This window comes from Artemia sp. Qi Xiang Cuo, chromosome 3 (genome assembly GCF_049724085.1).
Source record: "Artemia sp. Qi Xiang Cuo chromosome 3, ASM4972408v1, whole genome shotgun sequence".
NCBI lineage: Eukaryota > Metazoa > Arthropoda > Branchiopoda > Anostraca > Artemiidae > Artemia > Artemia sp. Qi Xiang Cuo.
The window spans coordinates 79,722,697-79,739,993 of NC_142796.1; the positions used below are offsets into that span (position 1 = coordinate 79,722,697).

At 33.8% G+C, this 17,297-nt stretch overlaps 1 protein-coding gene across 4 annotated transcripts in view; it reads left to right on the top strand.

Annotated features, from left to right (window-relative positions):
- The window catches only part of LOC148954590 (queuosine-tRNA galactosyltransferase-like), a 56,501-nt gene that overhangs the window by 18,671 nt on the left and 20,533 nt on the right, over positions 1 to 17,297 (top strand). For all 4 annotated transcript variants that reach the window (XM_089086616.1, XM_089086618.1, XM_089086617.1 and 1 more), the window contains exons 2-4: positions 2,675 to 2,897; positions 7,046 to 7,110; positions 14,777 to 14,842. In XM_089086616.1, the coding sequence (XP_088942742.1) occupies positions 2,858 to 2,897; positions 7,046 to 7,110; positions 14,777 to 14,842 (171 nt within the window). In that variant the 5' untranslated portion in view covers positions 2,675 to 2,857. The remainder of the gene's footprint in view (positions 1 to 2,674; positions 2,898 to 7,045; positions 7,111 to 14,776; positions 14,843 to 17,297) is intronic.

Genomic DNA, 17,297 nt, shown 5'->3' on the forward strand with positions numbered 1-17,297 from the left:
CTGTCCAGGTTGATTTTCATTGACTCGCTCACATGCTCGGTGTCGCATGCCTTCTTACCGTGTGTGTCTTTGCTTCTCATTTTCATATTTGACACACTCTAATTGTCGTTCTCGCATGTCTTCTAACCGCCCATGTCTTTGCTCTTCGTTTTCATTTTTGACACGTTTTTTGATTTTTATTACTTCAGACAATTTAGCAATAGCCTTTGCTTTAGCTGCCCGTAAAGGTGTTGTCGCAATTGAAGATGCAAATTTTCGTTTTTTAAGCCTTCCAACAGACATTATATTATGTATATAACTGATGCGTTGGAAGCTCACCAATCTCATTTTTGCTATGCATAAAATCATATAAGAAAATGCTTATATGAAGTCATATATAATGTCATAAGAAATGCTTATATCAAACAGTTCGTGGTAACGAATTGTAAGTAAGGAGCGACACGGCTCAATGGTAACCGAAACTCTAAAAAACGAAATTTTTATACCAATAGATGCATCAAAAGAATCAAATTTTAATGCTGATTACAAATATATAAGTTTCATCAAGTTTAGTCTTACCCATCAAAAGTTACGTGCCTGAGAAAATTTGGCTGATTTTAGAAAAAAGGGGGAAAGACCCGCTAAAAGTTATAGAACCTTAATGAAAATCACACCATCATATTCAGCGTATAAGAGAACCCTACTTTAGAGGTTTCAAGCATCTATCTACAAAAATGCGGAATTTTGCATCTTTTGCCAGAAGAAAGATCACGGATGCGTGTTTATTTTATTTTTTTTTTATTTTTTTTTACCAGGGGTGATCGTATCGACCCAGTGGTCCTAGAATATCGTGCGAGGGCTTATTGGAACGGAAATTAAAATTTCTAGTGCCCTTTTTAAGTGACCAAAAAATGGAGGGCAACTAGGCCCCCTCCCACGCTCATTTTTTTTCCAAAGTCACCCAATCAAAATTTTGAGAAAGCAATTTTGTTCAGCATGGTCGAAAATATGATAAAAATGTCTTTTAGAATGACTTAATTCCCCGAAGTCCCCGGGGGGAGGGCTGAAAGTTATGAACTTTACTTAATGTTAACATATAGTATTGGTTTTTGGAAGTATGCAGACGTTTTTATGGGGGATTTTTTCTAGTAGGTGGGGGGGGCCGGGGGTTATATGGGAGTATCTTTCCATGAAGGAAGTTTTCATGGGGGAAGGGACATTGCTAGGAAGGGGGCGCCGGATTTCCCAGCATTATTAAAGAAAAAGATCAGAAATTAAATAAAAAACAACAAGTTTTTTAACTGATCAACAGATTGTGATTAAGGGGTCATTTTTAAAGAATTGGAAAAAAAATTTGAACTTTAGCTTAAAGAGCAAGATATTGACTAGGGGGCGAATCCCCTAATATACGTGTTAAAAACTTATGAATATAGAAGTTCTTTACGTAAGTTAATTCGTAATTTACGTATATTTATAACTAAGAAAAACGTTCGTAAATAAAATTAACCAACTTTAGAGAAAGCCATTTAACCAACTAAAAGTCAACTTAATATATAAATTTTGTTTTAATTATTAATGTACCGTGAGCCAAGATCAAAACCTGTTTGAATTCAAAACGTTCAAAAGTTAGATAAAAAAACTATTTTTTTTAACTGAAAGTAAGGAACGACGTTATAACATAAAACGAACAGAAATTATTCCGTATATGAAGGGGGCTGTCCCCTCCTCAGCGCCTCGCTCTTTACGCTAAAGTTTGACTTTCTCACAACTCTATTTTTTTAAACAATAATATATATATATATATATATATATATATATATATATATATATATATATATATATATATATATATATATATATATATATATATATATTTAAAAACAAAATTAAATATAAATATATATATATATATATATATATATATATATATATATATATATATATATATATATATATATATATATATATATATATATATAAATTCCTCACAGATCCAGTTCAAATCCAGAAGTTGCTGGGACCTTCAGTTGAATGGAGGTTTTGTGCAATCCTTGGCCCATCTTGCTCATGACATTATTTTCCACATTTTATGAAGCTCTTCTATCAATAAGAGTTCATGGTCTGTACAAGTGATCTGAAGTCAATTACCTCGGACTCATTATATATTCATGCCTACAAGCATTATACTAGAATGGGGAATCAGCCCATGACAGATAACTTAACTAGCAAGAGGTTTGTCAGCCCAAAAAAGCCCACCAAAACAAACCATTTATCAGAATCCAGTGCAGTGTTATGTTGTTTAATAGGTTATAGTTTCCTCGAAGGGCGCTACTCCTCAAGATCACGCTGTAAATAGTTTGCTATTTACAGGAACTACACTTGCTGTGGAAATGGCCCCCAAGATGAGTTCAAAGCACTCTTGAGCCATAAAAGACACTTTCTAGATTCTTTATGCTCCCTCTTATTTCTCAGGAATATATAGGTAAAAACTTTTAAGAAAAACACCAATTTGGGTTCAAATAAAACTAGGTGTTGAATTAATCAAACAATTTAGTTTTTTTCTCAATTTTATTTTAGTTAAATTTGTTCAAGCATACTCTATGTTCCAAACACTGTTTGTGCATATAGTTTGAAGAATATTTAATTATGTGTATAGTTGGAACACATACAGAATAAAGCATGATTTTATTTTTAGTCAGTAATTGTTCCAGTGAGAAACTCAATTGAATGGATTGATGACTGTCTTGAATCAATTTTAAATCAAACTGCTAGAGGTGCAATTAGCCTAGAAGTTTGTGTTTACGATGATGTCTCCACAGACGGTAGCTATTTAAAGTTGGAATCATGGAAGAAGAAGTTTGAAACTGAAGGAATACCAATGAAGTTAAGTAGAAACACTGAGTTAGAACCTGGGGGAGGTAACGTTTTGCTCATTTTCACACAAATTAACTTGAAATCCTATCTTTATCTTAGACGTCTAGTATTATAACCAATTACAAATATAAGAGAATAGGGGCCATGGGTCCAATCACCCAAAGAATTTCATGTTTTTTTCACTATTCTCTGTAATTGTTTAGGTATTTTTGAAGCGTATGGACTATAATTTGTCCCTAATAATGAAAGGAACATAAACCCAAACCATGAATATCCATTTGGCTCTCAAAAGGCTGTGTGGCCGAAGAAGCAAATAACTTGAAATAAAATAAAAAAAAAATTCAAAGTTTAAAGATTTTGATAGCCCTGCAATTCAGTTTTTCTAAACTTTCAAGTTTGTAAACATGCACGCTCACAATATAACTTAAATTCTTACTATACAAAGGAAAACCCTGGAGTGGAACCATCAAATGCAATGCAGCATTATCTTTTTGTAGCTTTGTTTAAAATAATTAAAGCTGGTAGTATACAAATGCTGCTAGGGAATTTCCAGGGGTGGGGTGGAGCAAGTGCTACATGGATATTTCTCTACCAAAATTTAAACAGGAAAATTTTTACTTTCCTATTTTTATGTATTTTTGTTTCTGGGGCAGGGAATATTGCCCCCCCCTTCTCTGGTCCATGTCGCAATATGACTTGTACCATCCTAAACTATGGATCATCATTTGGGACTGTACTCAAAACGTTCTGACAATGATATTGGTATCTTGATCTTTTGATATCAATGCTAAAAATTTGGTATATTAATGTTGTGAAAATCAATGACAAAAAGAAATATGAACAAAATTAATTTCCAATTTATTCACAATTAAGTGCACAAGTTCATCATTGCTTGAAAAAAAAAACTAATTTGGGATAATTTTAATCATGCTGCTCTGATGCTCTGATGTAGACACCACTATACTCATCAGTTATAATTACTTTTTTATAATTTTGCAGAACTTGGAGATTGAAGATAATACTGGAACATATGTAACCAAATGAGCAAAGTGAATGTATGAGGAAAAAAAAATACATGATAAGTAAAATGGAGCGAGGAAAAATACTTTCCTGGTTCATACATACAGCTACCACCAGTTTTGGTAGCTAAGTCAGTAGTAAATACTGTTTGATTTAATAGCAGCAACATTTATTCCATCTATGCATGGATAGTAATTCATATCTTGCCTATGCTGATGACCTGCTTCTTATAAGCCGTACTAAAACTGCTGTCTATAACATGGTTTTTCGTATTGTTACTTTTTTTTCAGATGTAGGCCTTTCTCTTAATGTAGATAAATGTAAATTTCTTTCTTTTAACAAAAATTATAGTACTCCCCTTCGTTGTAGTGGCTTTACTATACCTCTCATAGATTCTCTTTGATGGCTCAGTATTTCTATTACTAATAGTCTTCCGAGCTTGCGCCAGCGCATAGTCTCTGATACTAATAAAAAAATTCAATTAGGATATGCTAAGATTGTTGCCAATAGAGGTAAATATAATAAACTCGCGTTGGCCAAGCTCTACTAAACTTTTTGTGACCATTCAATTCTTTTTGCTTCTGGTTTTTTCCCCTTCTTAAGAAAAAGAGTTAAAAAGAATCTGGAATAATTATTTTAGATTTTGTAATTTTTTGTTGTTTTTCCACCTTGGACTTAAAACTGGGTAATTATTAACAAATTTCTTGTTCCTGGTATTCTGCAAAACTGGAGGCACTACACAGAAAGCTTTCAAATACCGCTTGTATCCGCTTTTTTCCGCACCATTATTTTATCAGGTTTTTTTCTGTCGTAAGTTATTTTTCCTTAATTTGTTTGTTTGTTTCTCTCTCTTTGGTCAGTCCAGCTTTTTTAGTACCGTAAAGAGTGAGTAAAAATCAAATAATGATAACGATAATAGCAGTTTGTGTCAATATTTCTGTATGCTACTGCTTATTAGATTCTGAAATTTGTAATTTTTTTTCTCTTCTTCTTTTCCCCCTCCTTTTATGTTATTCACCTTTTGTTTTAGTTTCTTTTAAATTTTATGTGTTACTCTGTAACTGGTATTCTTTGATTTCTATATTGGTTTGCGTTGCATTTTTTGGTGTTTTTCTTCGTGATACTCCACGTATTATACCTCTGTATAGTGTGGGTTAGAAATAAATCATAATAATAACAATACATCAACTTGAAAACCACTGATGATACATGAAGCCGGAAAAGAGAAATATTTGTATAAAACTCCTAACTTAAAACCTCCTGAATTTGTCAAGAGCCCTGGTGAAACAGTCTATAGGGTTTTATTCATCATGATCAATAGAATACCTGTAAAGCACTATGAATAACTGCTTTAAAGATGCCTGAAATTGGATATTTGCTGCTCTTTTTTCATTTATAATTCAATGAGCTCATTACATTTGGCACAAATAGTACTGAAGACGCCAGCACTTACAATAAATACAAAGGATTAGGACTTCCCAGAAGAAGCAAATCCAACCTTTTATGGAAAATACACAATTGTAGCGTTTTGTTCGAGTATAGAAATGCACTAAGGTTCAATTTTATATTTTACAAAAGTAAATTTAGTTTCCTTTGTTGATTCTTGCTGGGATCATTTCTTCTGTGTTACAAGGATTATCTCTGTGAGTAGTTTGATTTGCAATTTCATAGAGATTAGTTTCTGTCATGGAATTTGTAAGGTAGTTCTAAGTCTTCGCATTGCAGAAAAAATTCTTTCAGCCGTGTTGTTACAACGTGGCAAATTCGAGATAGTTCATGGACATCGAAGAAGAAGCTACTATCACAAGCATTTTTGGTGTCTACTGTATTTTTCTGTGAAGTTACATTTCGTTAACTGCTGTGAATAGCCCTCGAGTATGGTCTTATTCAAATCTGTTATCTGTTACGCGAAACAGCCCAAGCTCCAATTCTGCTGTTAAACAGCTCAATTCGATTTTGGAAGTTCACTTTCATAAAGCTGAACAATCTATATGTGAGCTTTTCAAACCTTTTGAAGAGAGAAGTTTACCAGTAGGTAAAATAATTCTGAATAAGAAACAGTAATCATAATTACAATACATTGGTAAAAACTAATAGTATTAAATGTTTCAACAGCTTGATAGTTAAAAGCTTACGAGGTATTTGTCTAAAATATAGAAAACAATAGTTGTTTGCAAATCGTTAAGTTGTTTGTAATCGTTAATCCGTTAATCGTTATCGTTAAACGTTATCGTTAAACGTTAATCGTTAAACATTATCGTTAAACGTTAATCGTTAATCGTTAAGTTGTTTGGTAATCGTTATATCCTCTGTTTTCAAACCATCAACTCAATTTATTGGCGTATTTGTCTTGATGATAAAGTTCACGTTAAATGTATGAAACGGCTTTCAGGTGACTGTCTAGGTTAATGGTAGAAGATTCAGTTTATTACCGAAGGCTCTTATTTCGTCTCCTACTGGTGGCGAGATTTTCTAGCATTTCTTTTCTATTCATAAGTAGAATAATTTATGGATGTCGGAATACAATAATTTCTTAAGAACGCCGAGGGAACAGCATATCTGTTTAAAACAGACAGTGAACGTACAGACGACTTATACATTTTTTTTTTAATTTTGGAGTATGCAGTATGGCTGGATGTAGACAACTAACTCATTACTTGAAGGAAAATCGTCAAGAATCACCTAGTCTTGCAAACTCCGTGAAAAATTAACAAAACATGAAAACGAAACTAATTCAGTGATAAATCACCAGTGGTGGCAACCCCGGTCACCAGCATTTGTTAAGCTAGCTTGGTAGATTCTTTTTTCGATTTTTTTTTACTGTTGAAATAAAAACTTTCAATGTTAGACAACGTAAAACTTTAATTTCAAATTCCATGACTAACTTAGTAAACAATAATTTATGCTGGAAATATAAATTGTGAATATTTAGTAGTACAATCATATAAATGCTTGAGATTTCATTTTTAACGTTTTTCAAACATTTGTTTAGTTTTAGCAAAAAAACTGACATTTCCATACAATAGTAAACTGTTCAATGACCTTTATCATATCTACTTCAACAGTTTTTGTAATTTTCTCACAAATCAATCTTAGCACTAACGGACTAATAAAAGTTTCATTTCCTATTAGCCTGTAACCTTTTAAAAGTTTCTATTGTTACTTTTTTCAGTTGGCTTTGCAAAAAACAGATGCATAGAACAGTCCAGTGGAGAGTATCTGTGTTTCTTAGATAGTGTAAGTTTTTATTCATTATAATGCCCTGGTGCCATGTGTGCAATAATTTAGGTACTTGTCTCTTATAGCGCATATGTTATAGTGCCTATGTATATAGAATCTAAATAGAACCGTTTTAAATTGAGTTTCTGATCTGTATTGAATGAAATTTATTTAGTTTGCGATCTGTATGATGAAAATATAATACTTTTCGAAACAAATTTGGGTTACGTATTTGTACATTAGGGGGCGGGGGTAAAGTATAGTGGGTATCCATGCAAAATGTGTTGGGTACAATTATTCTGCATATTATGAAGTAAAGATTGTTTTCTAACTTCATACTGTCCAAATACTTTACCCCCACCCCCCTAATGTGCATATATATATATAGCCTACATTGTATATTTTGTGATATTTCACTAGGAATGAGCGTCAGAGAAACCGGTTCTACTTAGCTTCTATATACATAGGTGCTATAACAGACAAGTACCATAATTTATATGTTGAGTCATATTTCATGGATCCCGAAAATAATTAACGTATCGCTGCTGTTACCCCTTAATGCAATATTTGATATTTTAAATCTTCTCGATTAATTCCCAAAAAATGTTTGCTTAGCTGTTCTGAAAAGAAGCATCAGGGGAGTAATGTAGAGAAATAAACAGGGTCGAAGTGTTGCTGAACATGCACTACCCTGCTGATCCTCCCTTTGCGAACAGCTCAGAAAACGATTTTTGGTGATTATTTCAGAAGCTTGGAAATGTCAGATACGACCTTTAGGCGTAACAGTGACAATATGAAGTCTTTAGTTAAAGGCTTGACTTACTTGACTTAAGACTCCTGCCGAGGGTTCGGCGTAGAGACCGATGAGACTAAGCGCCTCCAGGTTGACCTATCGATTGCCAGGCTCGTAGCTTCTTCTATTGGGATGTTGGCTTGGGTGAGGAATTCATCGGCTTTGTCTTTACAACTAGTGGGGGGAGGTCCTCTAGGACGCGGCCATCTGTGGCGGGTTGGGACAAAATCGACGGTGACCTGTGCGTGGGCGCCGCGCGGCATGCGAAGGAGGTGGTCTTACCATCGAATAATACGCTGGGCGAGCTACGTCGAGAAAGGAGTTTGAGCGGTACGTGACAGGAGAGTCTGGTTGCTAACGAAGTCAGCCCAGTGAAGTCTTTCGTTAAACGTTCAGTTAAAGGGAATTCGATATGAAATATCTCTATTTGATGGGAAATGGCACATAACACGTGTGAAAGCTCAATGAGCTCAAGTTCAACATAAATAAGGAAACAAACGAAAGCTTAAATATTCTGCCTAGGCGAATCCTAATTCCTTTCTAGTTTCTCGCTTTAATTTTTACCGGCTTCTGCAGCATAACAACATCATTGTTGTTACACATAAAGGTTGTTCTCGATATTTTCAGTCTTCTCAGGTAATTTTGAAAAACTGGCTACTCAGCTGTTCTCAAAAGGAGGATCAGGAGCGTAATGTAGATCAGCAGGGTCGAAGTGTGGTTGAGCTTACACTACCCTGCTGATCCTCCCTTTGCAAACTGTCAGCAAAAAATTTTTGGCAATTATTGCAGAAGTTTGAGCCTTATTGTGAAACACATAAATTAATAAAGGCTTGTTTTTATCTGTTTTATTTTGATTAGTTTTACTTGAGAAATTTAATTTCCAACTTTATTTTTTAGTATTCAGCGTATTGGTAGTTTGAACTGAATGAACTACCTTCTATTTATTATTCTGGTTTCTTAAACAATTTTTTCAAGGGTAATTCTTTTATATGAATATAAATTTTTTTTGCTTTGTTAAGAAAGCTCTATTTACTCAATCCGTTAATGAAGTTCGGTATCTTTATTGTGTTGTAGGAACGATACTTTGGTTTTGTCCTGTTTCTTTTCCTCTTCACCTGGTTTCACACTATTGCTGAAAAGTAGTAAGGGTCAAAACTCCGAGGTTTTTACGTATAGTATGAAACTTAGAAGCTAAATGCAAGTAAGCTTATGTAGTTTTGACTGGAAGCTGAGTTCTAGCAGGCAATCTGGCAGGTACCTGGTTCACATTAAAATTGAACTAAAATCGGAAAGTGCTTAAGATGTGCGACGGTTACCTGGGCCCATCACATAAGAGACTCGAGCTGTCCCTTTTCTCTCTTAGTCTTGATATTAGAAATTTGGCCCGCGGCAAGAAGATTAAATTTGTGAACGAAGATGGATAGGTTCCTTTTTTCGACGCTAATCAGTAATCCTTGATGATCTGATCAGTGTGTACGACATTATTTTTTTCTTGACATTTTTAAAGTTTACAGAGTTGATTGCTTTAATATTGTGGTATACTTGTAAAAAAAAGGTCTGATTGAAAGTCTAATACAAGGGAGGAAATTGTAGGTAGTAATTGAACGTTACACATCGGTCATCTTAGCGTTGATGGGTTGGTATCTTTTGCTATTGGTGTGGCTATTATTTACTTCTGATGTATGTGAAACTGTCTGAAAAATTTGATTTCGTGTTCGCTACAGAGCACGGGACGTGCAAGTAAATGTAGGTTGGTTATTTTCTCGGTTAAGGGGTTTGAAACTTCTATAAGTTAGTTTATCTTATGTTTCTTCAAAATTATTGGGAAAGTACAATTCAAAGACAAGTGAGGGATTTTTAATTAATATTTGATTGCTAGACGACCGTCGTCTTCAATGATGAGGGGCTATATACTTCTAATGACTGGTATAAGTATTTTTAATTTTAGCAGGGTCTATCTATAATAGTATGATCAGAAATAGCTTTATAGAACTAGGTTCAAAATGATTATATTGTAAATTTTGAGATTTTCCATGAGATATGCTGATACACCGTTTAAATGTTTTCAAAGGATTAACAGCTTCAGTTTTAATGAACACATTGAAAGAAAGAATTCGAATTGAAAGTCTGAGACAATTTAGAGGCTAGAAAATAGCATTTGGCTCTTAGATCGTGTTCATCTTTGCTGTTGAGGGGATTGCAAAATTCCCTAGTTGGCTTACCTATTATTGGTTCCTGAAAACAAAATTCAGAGACAAGTGAGGTAGTTTTAATTAAGACCATGTGCACACCCCTAGTTGATGTGCCTATTATATGTTCCGGAAAACAGAATTCAGAGAAAATTGAGGTAAATTTAAAAAAGAATTTATAAATTCTATTAGAATTTATATTTAGATTTAAACAAGAATTCAAAAGAATCAGGAAACACGATTCAGAGACAAGTAAGGGAGTTTCAGTTAAGAATTGGCTGTTAGACAATGGTTGTTTTCAGGAATCAGGGCTATTTACTTCTACTGACTGGTATACCTATCTTTTATTTTTAGCTATGTCTATCTATAATAGCATGATTATGAAAAATGACGAATTGCTTTATAGCACCAAATAGGTTCGATAACATTATATTGTAAATTTTGAGTTTCTTCATGAGATATATAAAGGCTTCCAGGGATTAGCGACTTCAGTTTTAATTTGCACATTGAAATAATGGTTCCAGATTAAAACTCAGAGACAGTTTAGAAACTTTAAAATAAGATTCGGCTGTTAAACTCTGATCATCCTTGTCGCTGAGGCTCTTGCACACTTCCCTAGTTAGTGTATCTATTATTAGTTCCGGGTATGTGTTTTAACACAGGTCATTTTTATATATTTTTTTTTGTTTCCTATACATTGATGGTAAGAAAATTTTTCTTCTTGCCGCTACGCAGCGATTATAAACAAAATCTATCACAATGGGGTTTTAGTAAAAAAAAATAGCTGTAGCAATATGATCGTGAATAGCTAGGGATAGATATATAGTATTAGTTAGGCTCTGCAAAATAATATCCTAATTTGTAATCCGTAACGAGTTCAACGATTAAAAAGTATAAGGTTCAAATGGCTATAAGGTCAATATATATCTCTTTACAATACTTTCGTATACCATGTCCGTTTTTGGCGATGAGGGGTTGACATCTATTGCTAGTGAGTGTGCGTATTATTGGCTTCTGATGCATCGGAGGTTATGGAAAGTTCGATTCCTTGTCCACTGCGGAGAGGGACGTGCAACCTAGGATACATTGTTAGAGGACGGTCATTTTTAAGAATGGGGCGTTACAAACCTGTGGAAATTAGTCTACCTTTGTTTTAGTGTCCCGGCGGGACTTGACCTCGATGGTTGAAGTTTGAGAGGGCACTACCGTATCGACCCTGCTGAAAATTGATAAGTTTTATGAGCTGATGCTTTGGGATGTCCTGTGTACAGGTAATCGGCCATGAAGAAAAAAAACCAAAGCAAGGGCTTAGATAACTGTGCCAGTTTGTTTACATTTGACTTTTTCGTTTCTGATACATTTGAGAGTACATTATATATATGCATTAAAGGTTCAACTGATTGCAAAGTCAATATAATATTTTTAGATCCCTTCCTTGGATTATTGACCAAATTATCGCTGATGCTGCACTTGTTGGCGAAGCCAACAAATGTTGCCCTGCAACTCTTCACGTAGCCTCGGCAACATAAATCTAGTCTGGTTTTGTGGTTGTACCTTTTTTTCGCTTAATTTATGTTCTAATGTATCTTGACAGCACTTTAGAATCGTTTTCATAAATGTTCAAATTTATATAACTACGACAATGCGCGTAAACAGGGCTATATCTCGAATGGGGGAAGCATTTGGGACAGGAACGCAACTGAAAAAAAACCACACAAAATAGAGGCGAATTATATGGAAAATATTGTAGAAAAATGGCAGGAATCCTAATGTTGGGGTGGCTATGGACCTGAAAGATTCTTCCCCTTCGTACGTCCCTTGTTAACTATTAGTAAGCAAATTGTAAGTTCTGTTGAATCGATGGAACAGTTATAGAAGAGAGTATTTAGTTATTACGGGAATTTTACACTTTTAATATACAACAAAAGCTATGCTATGAATCATGACATATGGCAGAAAAAACTAGAGAATCTTTCTTTTTCTCTATATTTGCTGTGCTACCGACATAGAAATGTTTATCTTTAGTTTCTCTTCATGGAAAAATAAATATAGGTTTGTGCCAAAAATATAGCCCTCAGAAGACCTTTATTGTGGTCTTTCCTATGAAAGTGACGCAAAAAAATAAAAAAACTTGGACGGTTTGACACTCGAATAACTTTTGAGCGTGATTTTCAGTATAACTTCTTAACTCAGAAAGTTGGAAACGGCCATTGAATAATACAATAGTTAACATCAGAAATATATCTTATACCAATAGTCTTATACCTATAGTCTGTAAAATTTGTGCCATATAAAAAAAACAAAATCAAAAAAACAACCGAACAAAAATGATACATATTCTTTGAATCAAAATCAGGCATATTATTAGAACCGATTTATTAAGAGAATTGGGGTTAAGATTAGCATCAAACATATATGGCATAGCCCCGTGATCAATCTATTGTCTTACCTGAATCCTTGAAAAACTGTCCATGTGGATTGATTGAAGACTTCATTGTTATATCAAATATGTGGCCAAAAATAATTATTGGTTTGGCAAGGTTCGGCTGGAAACTCTGAAATAATATTTATCTCATCTATGACCTTTCATATGTACTTTTTATGTTCAAAGACGCGCCTCATGGGAAAAATAATTAGAATTGTGGCCTGAGAACGTATTCTTTTTGTGTTTGACAGCTCAGTCCTGATAATAATTCTCAAAACTGCCACCCAGGGACTGGATTTGTATGCAAATACGAAAATGGAGATGCTCTGTTAGCCAAATTGACTTCCTAAAAAAAATCACTGGGTCATGCCTGCAAGGTTTTTGTTGGGGGGAGACTTCTTGGATTGAACTAATTGCAGCTTACTAAAAGTGAACATTTCACATATACTGTAAAACTATTTTGAGCTTTTAATAGGCTATGAGATAAAGGAATAGGGGAATGACCGATGAATGAAGGTTTTTTAGGTAGTTCTGGGCCCTGAGGCATTGACACAAACTTCTGCCTATGCATCTAGTATTCAATGGACAAAATATTTTTTGTCATTTTGAAATATTAACCCTCATTTCTAAGGGATCTCTTTGAACTCAAGCAGTTAAGAGTCCTTCAAATTCAAGTTGCCAACAATCCATGGTTCTTAGGAGAAAAAGCCAAGACAGATAGTATGAGTGAGAGGCCCAGCTGGCATAAGCCTTTTTCAGGAATGTATAAAATTGCGTTAATTAATAGCCGATTTGTAAATCGATTTCGGATCAGGATTCCGAAGAAGTTTCTCAATGGGAGTTTCAAAATTTGCCCGATTCTTTCTCGATTCTAGTGGCAGTTTTTGCTGCTGACACGAATATATTTGTCATTTATTGGAATGCCCATTTACTTGAATTTCCGGAAGATCGGAATTTTGGTAACACTGATTTATTCTTTTTTCTACAATGCTACTGGTTCGTTGCTGCTTTTTGCTGAAAGACCTCCGAACTTCGAAAATCTTGATAGTTTTACAAATACTATATCTTTATTCCTGTAAAAATCTACTTTGTGTTGACTCCTCTCAAGTTGATTATAATATTGTTAATTTATATTAGAATTTAAAACTGGTTAATCTTTTGGATGTAGAATTTCTGAAAGGGCAACTTTTGTTAGTTAGTGAAGAAAATTGGTATCTTTAGAACAATTGTCGAAACAAAGGCATCCCTTTATTTAAGCTGTAAGCTCCTTTCTTAGAATCTCTGTTAAAGCAGGAGGTGTTCACTTTTATGATCAATCTTGATCCGTGCTTCAAATAATTTAAATCTATGAAGTATAATATAATATTTAACACGGTGGCCTTGATTATGCTACCAGATTTGCCATAAAGGTGCACCTTTTTTTTTTAAAAAAAATTCTTTTGGAGGAGTGTATGCTAAAATATATTAAGGCATTCTCTCGTCACAATATTGAAATCTTATTTAAAAAAAAATCACAAATATATAAACCGAATATGCAATAAAGTTACTTCTGACCAATCCAGGAGGTGATTAAAATAAAGTGGTATTCAATGTACAATTAATTTACTTCTGTCTAATCTAGAAAGAAATCAAGTCCAGAAAGTTTAAAACAATTTAAAAAACTGCATTGTTTTACCTTAATAGTTGAAATATATATTAGTTAAAATTGATAAATACTAAAACATTACGTAAAAAATATGTATTATATATTTATCACAAAGTCTTCTTTTTATTTAAGAAATCTTAGCTAGCTTAAACAAAGTGCATAAGATGAACAAAACTGGAAAGCCTCGTGACTCCTAGAAAGCCGTTCCTAAAAGACAATTAATTTCCAAAATAAATGGTGCCATCGTAAGGCCAGAATTTTTATTAGTCAAGTGAGATATTTAGTTTGAGGATTTTTCTCATCTGTAACTTTTAAGACAGCAGTTTTCAGGAAAAAGTATTAATCAGTTCACTACGTAAAAATTAGGAGTTAAGAAAGCTTTTCTGACAAACTATCTGAGCAATAAGGGAGAATCCATCTCATTTTTGCTTAAGGGAAGTTTTGGCTGTCGGATTTTTCAATATTTTATTTCCTTGAGGACATTATCAGTAATTTTTATGAAAGGATCCGCACTTGTACTTTGCTAGAAATGTCTTTTTCTTTGTGATTGTTTTATTCCTCCCTCCTCTGTTTTATTCCTCCCTCTTTTATAGTCTTTATAACAAGATATATAGTTTTATTTTATATTTTAGGATGATACTATGAAGCCAGAACGAATAGAAAAACAGTTGAAAGCAGCCTCAGAGTACAAGGATGCAGTAAGTTTTCTTTTCATCTGCCTTAGGTACCCTTTCGACGTATCTAGTCTGTTGAGTTGAACAAACGTTAGGAGTTTAGACTAGCTTCTAAACCAAGTGGCTAATCATAACGAACAACTCTAAGGCGGACTACTGAAAAATGTTTTTCTTCAAGCAATTATTAATTGTCCCCTTAAGCACTTTGTTTTTACTAGAAAACTATTGTTTTGTCAGCTATTCGATTTTCTATGGAAATTCACTTTAATCCATTGTTGGCTTTAGCTTTTTGGCGGGGAGCCCTCGCTTTAAATTGTTCGACTGCTAAAATTGAAGTGCAATATGAACTAATAAAAGTGAAGTTAGTAAAGCTTTCAACTAAGAGAACTGTTCACTTCGAAGGGTGAAAAAGAGGAAAGGCACTGTCATCTGGATTCTGAAACCAATCTGTTAGCTTAAATATTTATATGTCTTGTTAATAAGCCAAATTACAAGTTGTTTTCTTATGGAATCAATTTAAAAAACTTTTCACGAGACAAGTTTTTCAAAGAAAAGTAAGAAGCTCCATTAAGCCAAGAATGAGCAAAAACTACCCCACACCACTATCAATAAATAAATGAAACTCAAAACGAACAGAAACTACAATAAATAGCCGAGTCAAACTCCAAACAAGCAAAAATTAATATGAGTAGGGTTGATAATTTCTATGCCTTCTCAAGACCAGAACAAAATTTGCGCTTTACTGAAAAAAAAAACAAAAAACAAATGACCGTGGATTGTCAGGTTAATTGAAATATACTGACATTTGTTCGTTAGGGTTTTGATAATTCTTTCACCTTTCTAAAGAAAGGTGAAAACATTTCAAACGTATTTTGTTTTCAGTAAAGCGCAAATTGTGTTCTGGTCTTAAGAAGGCATAGGGGTTATCAACCCTACTCATGTTAATTTTTGCTCGTTTTGGGTTTGACTCGGATATTTAATTGTAATTTCTGTTCGTTTTAAGTTACATTTATTTATTGATTGTGATTTGTGGTACTTTTACGATTGGAAGATTATTTGACTTTATTTTTGCTCATTCTTGGCTTAATGGAGCTCTTTACGTTTCTTTGAAAAACTTTTTTGAGGAAAAAGTTTTTTGAAATTAATTTCTATTCGTTTTTTATTGACATAGTCTTTTTCCATGAAAAATGATATTGTATATCTTTTCAGTTTTATTCAAGGAAAATCCATGGTAAGGGCTACTATTTTTACGTCGGAGAAACCTTTTCAACAGTTTTTAATCCTGACACATACAATAATATTTAATTTAATTTTATAGCTTCAGAAGTTGACCTGAAAAATAAAACGTAACTTCATTCTCAAAGGATTCTATCTATGCTCTTTCACAACCTGGATGCTCTTACAATCTTTTTATTTATTTAAATTGTAAGAGCAGAAGTAGTATAGTATCCCCAAAAGTTTCGACTTCATAACCCCAGTGGTTCTCGATGCATTGCTGAAGTGTCTTATTGGCAACCATTTAAATCAATGCCTTTTAATTTATTTTAAAGCAACATTTAGTTTTAAAGAATAATCGCCCAATTGCATGATTCTGGGGGGTTGACATGCCTAATATCCCTAAAGACATAACGGCTGGACCGTTCTACTATGCTGAACAAAATGGCTGTCTCAGAAGTTTGACTGGATGTGTTTCGAAAATGAATATGCTTGAGAGAAGGACTGCTTGTCCTCCAATCTCTTGCTACTCTTAAAAAGGGCACCAGACACTCGTGCTATAATTGGAGTGCAAGGGGGAGGACTCCCCCCTCATATATCCAGTAAAAACAAACTGAAAACATTTTAAATGTACTTTGTTTTCAGTAAAGTGCAAATTGTGTTCTTGTCTGAAGAAGGCATGGGGGTTTTCAGCCCTACTCATATTAATTTTTGCTCGTTTTGAATTTTACTCGGTTATGTATTGTATGACTTAAATAAACAAAACACCTTTAAAATTTTTTAACTTTTTTAACTTTCATAAATTAAAAATTATTAAAACTTTAAGGAATATATATCAGTATATGTATACTAAACTGACAGTCCACAGCCATCTTTTTCTCAGTAAAGTGATAATTATGTTCTGGTCTTGAGAAGGTATGGGGGTTGTCAAAGACATAATTTCCAAACCTTTCAACTAAACTGAACAAAATAGCTGTCTCAAAATTTTTATTAGACATGTTTTGGGAATTGATGGGTGGGGGGGGGGCTTGTTTCCCTCCAGTCAATTTTGACTAATAAAAGGGGAAATAGTCCTTTCAATTTCTAATCGAATGCGCCTTTTTGAAGTTTCTACGACAACAAATGGCCATCTCCAAATTTCTATCAGATGCATTATGGGAAAAATGAGTTTTTTTTGGGGGGGGGGGGGATCCACCCTCCGATCCCTCTGAATCTTAAAATGGGCATTAGAACTTCTGACTAGGAATTCAATGAGCACCCTCCA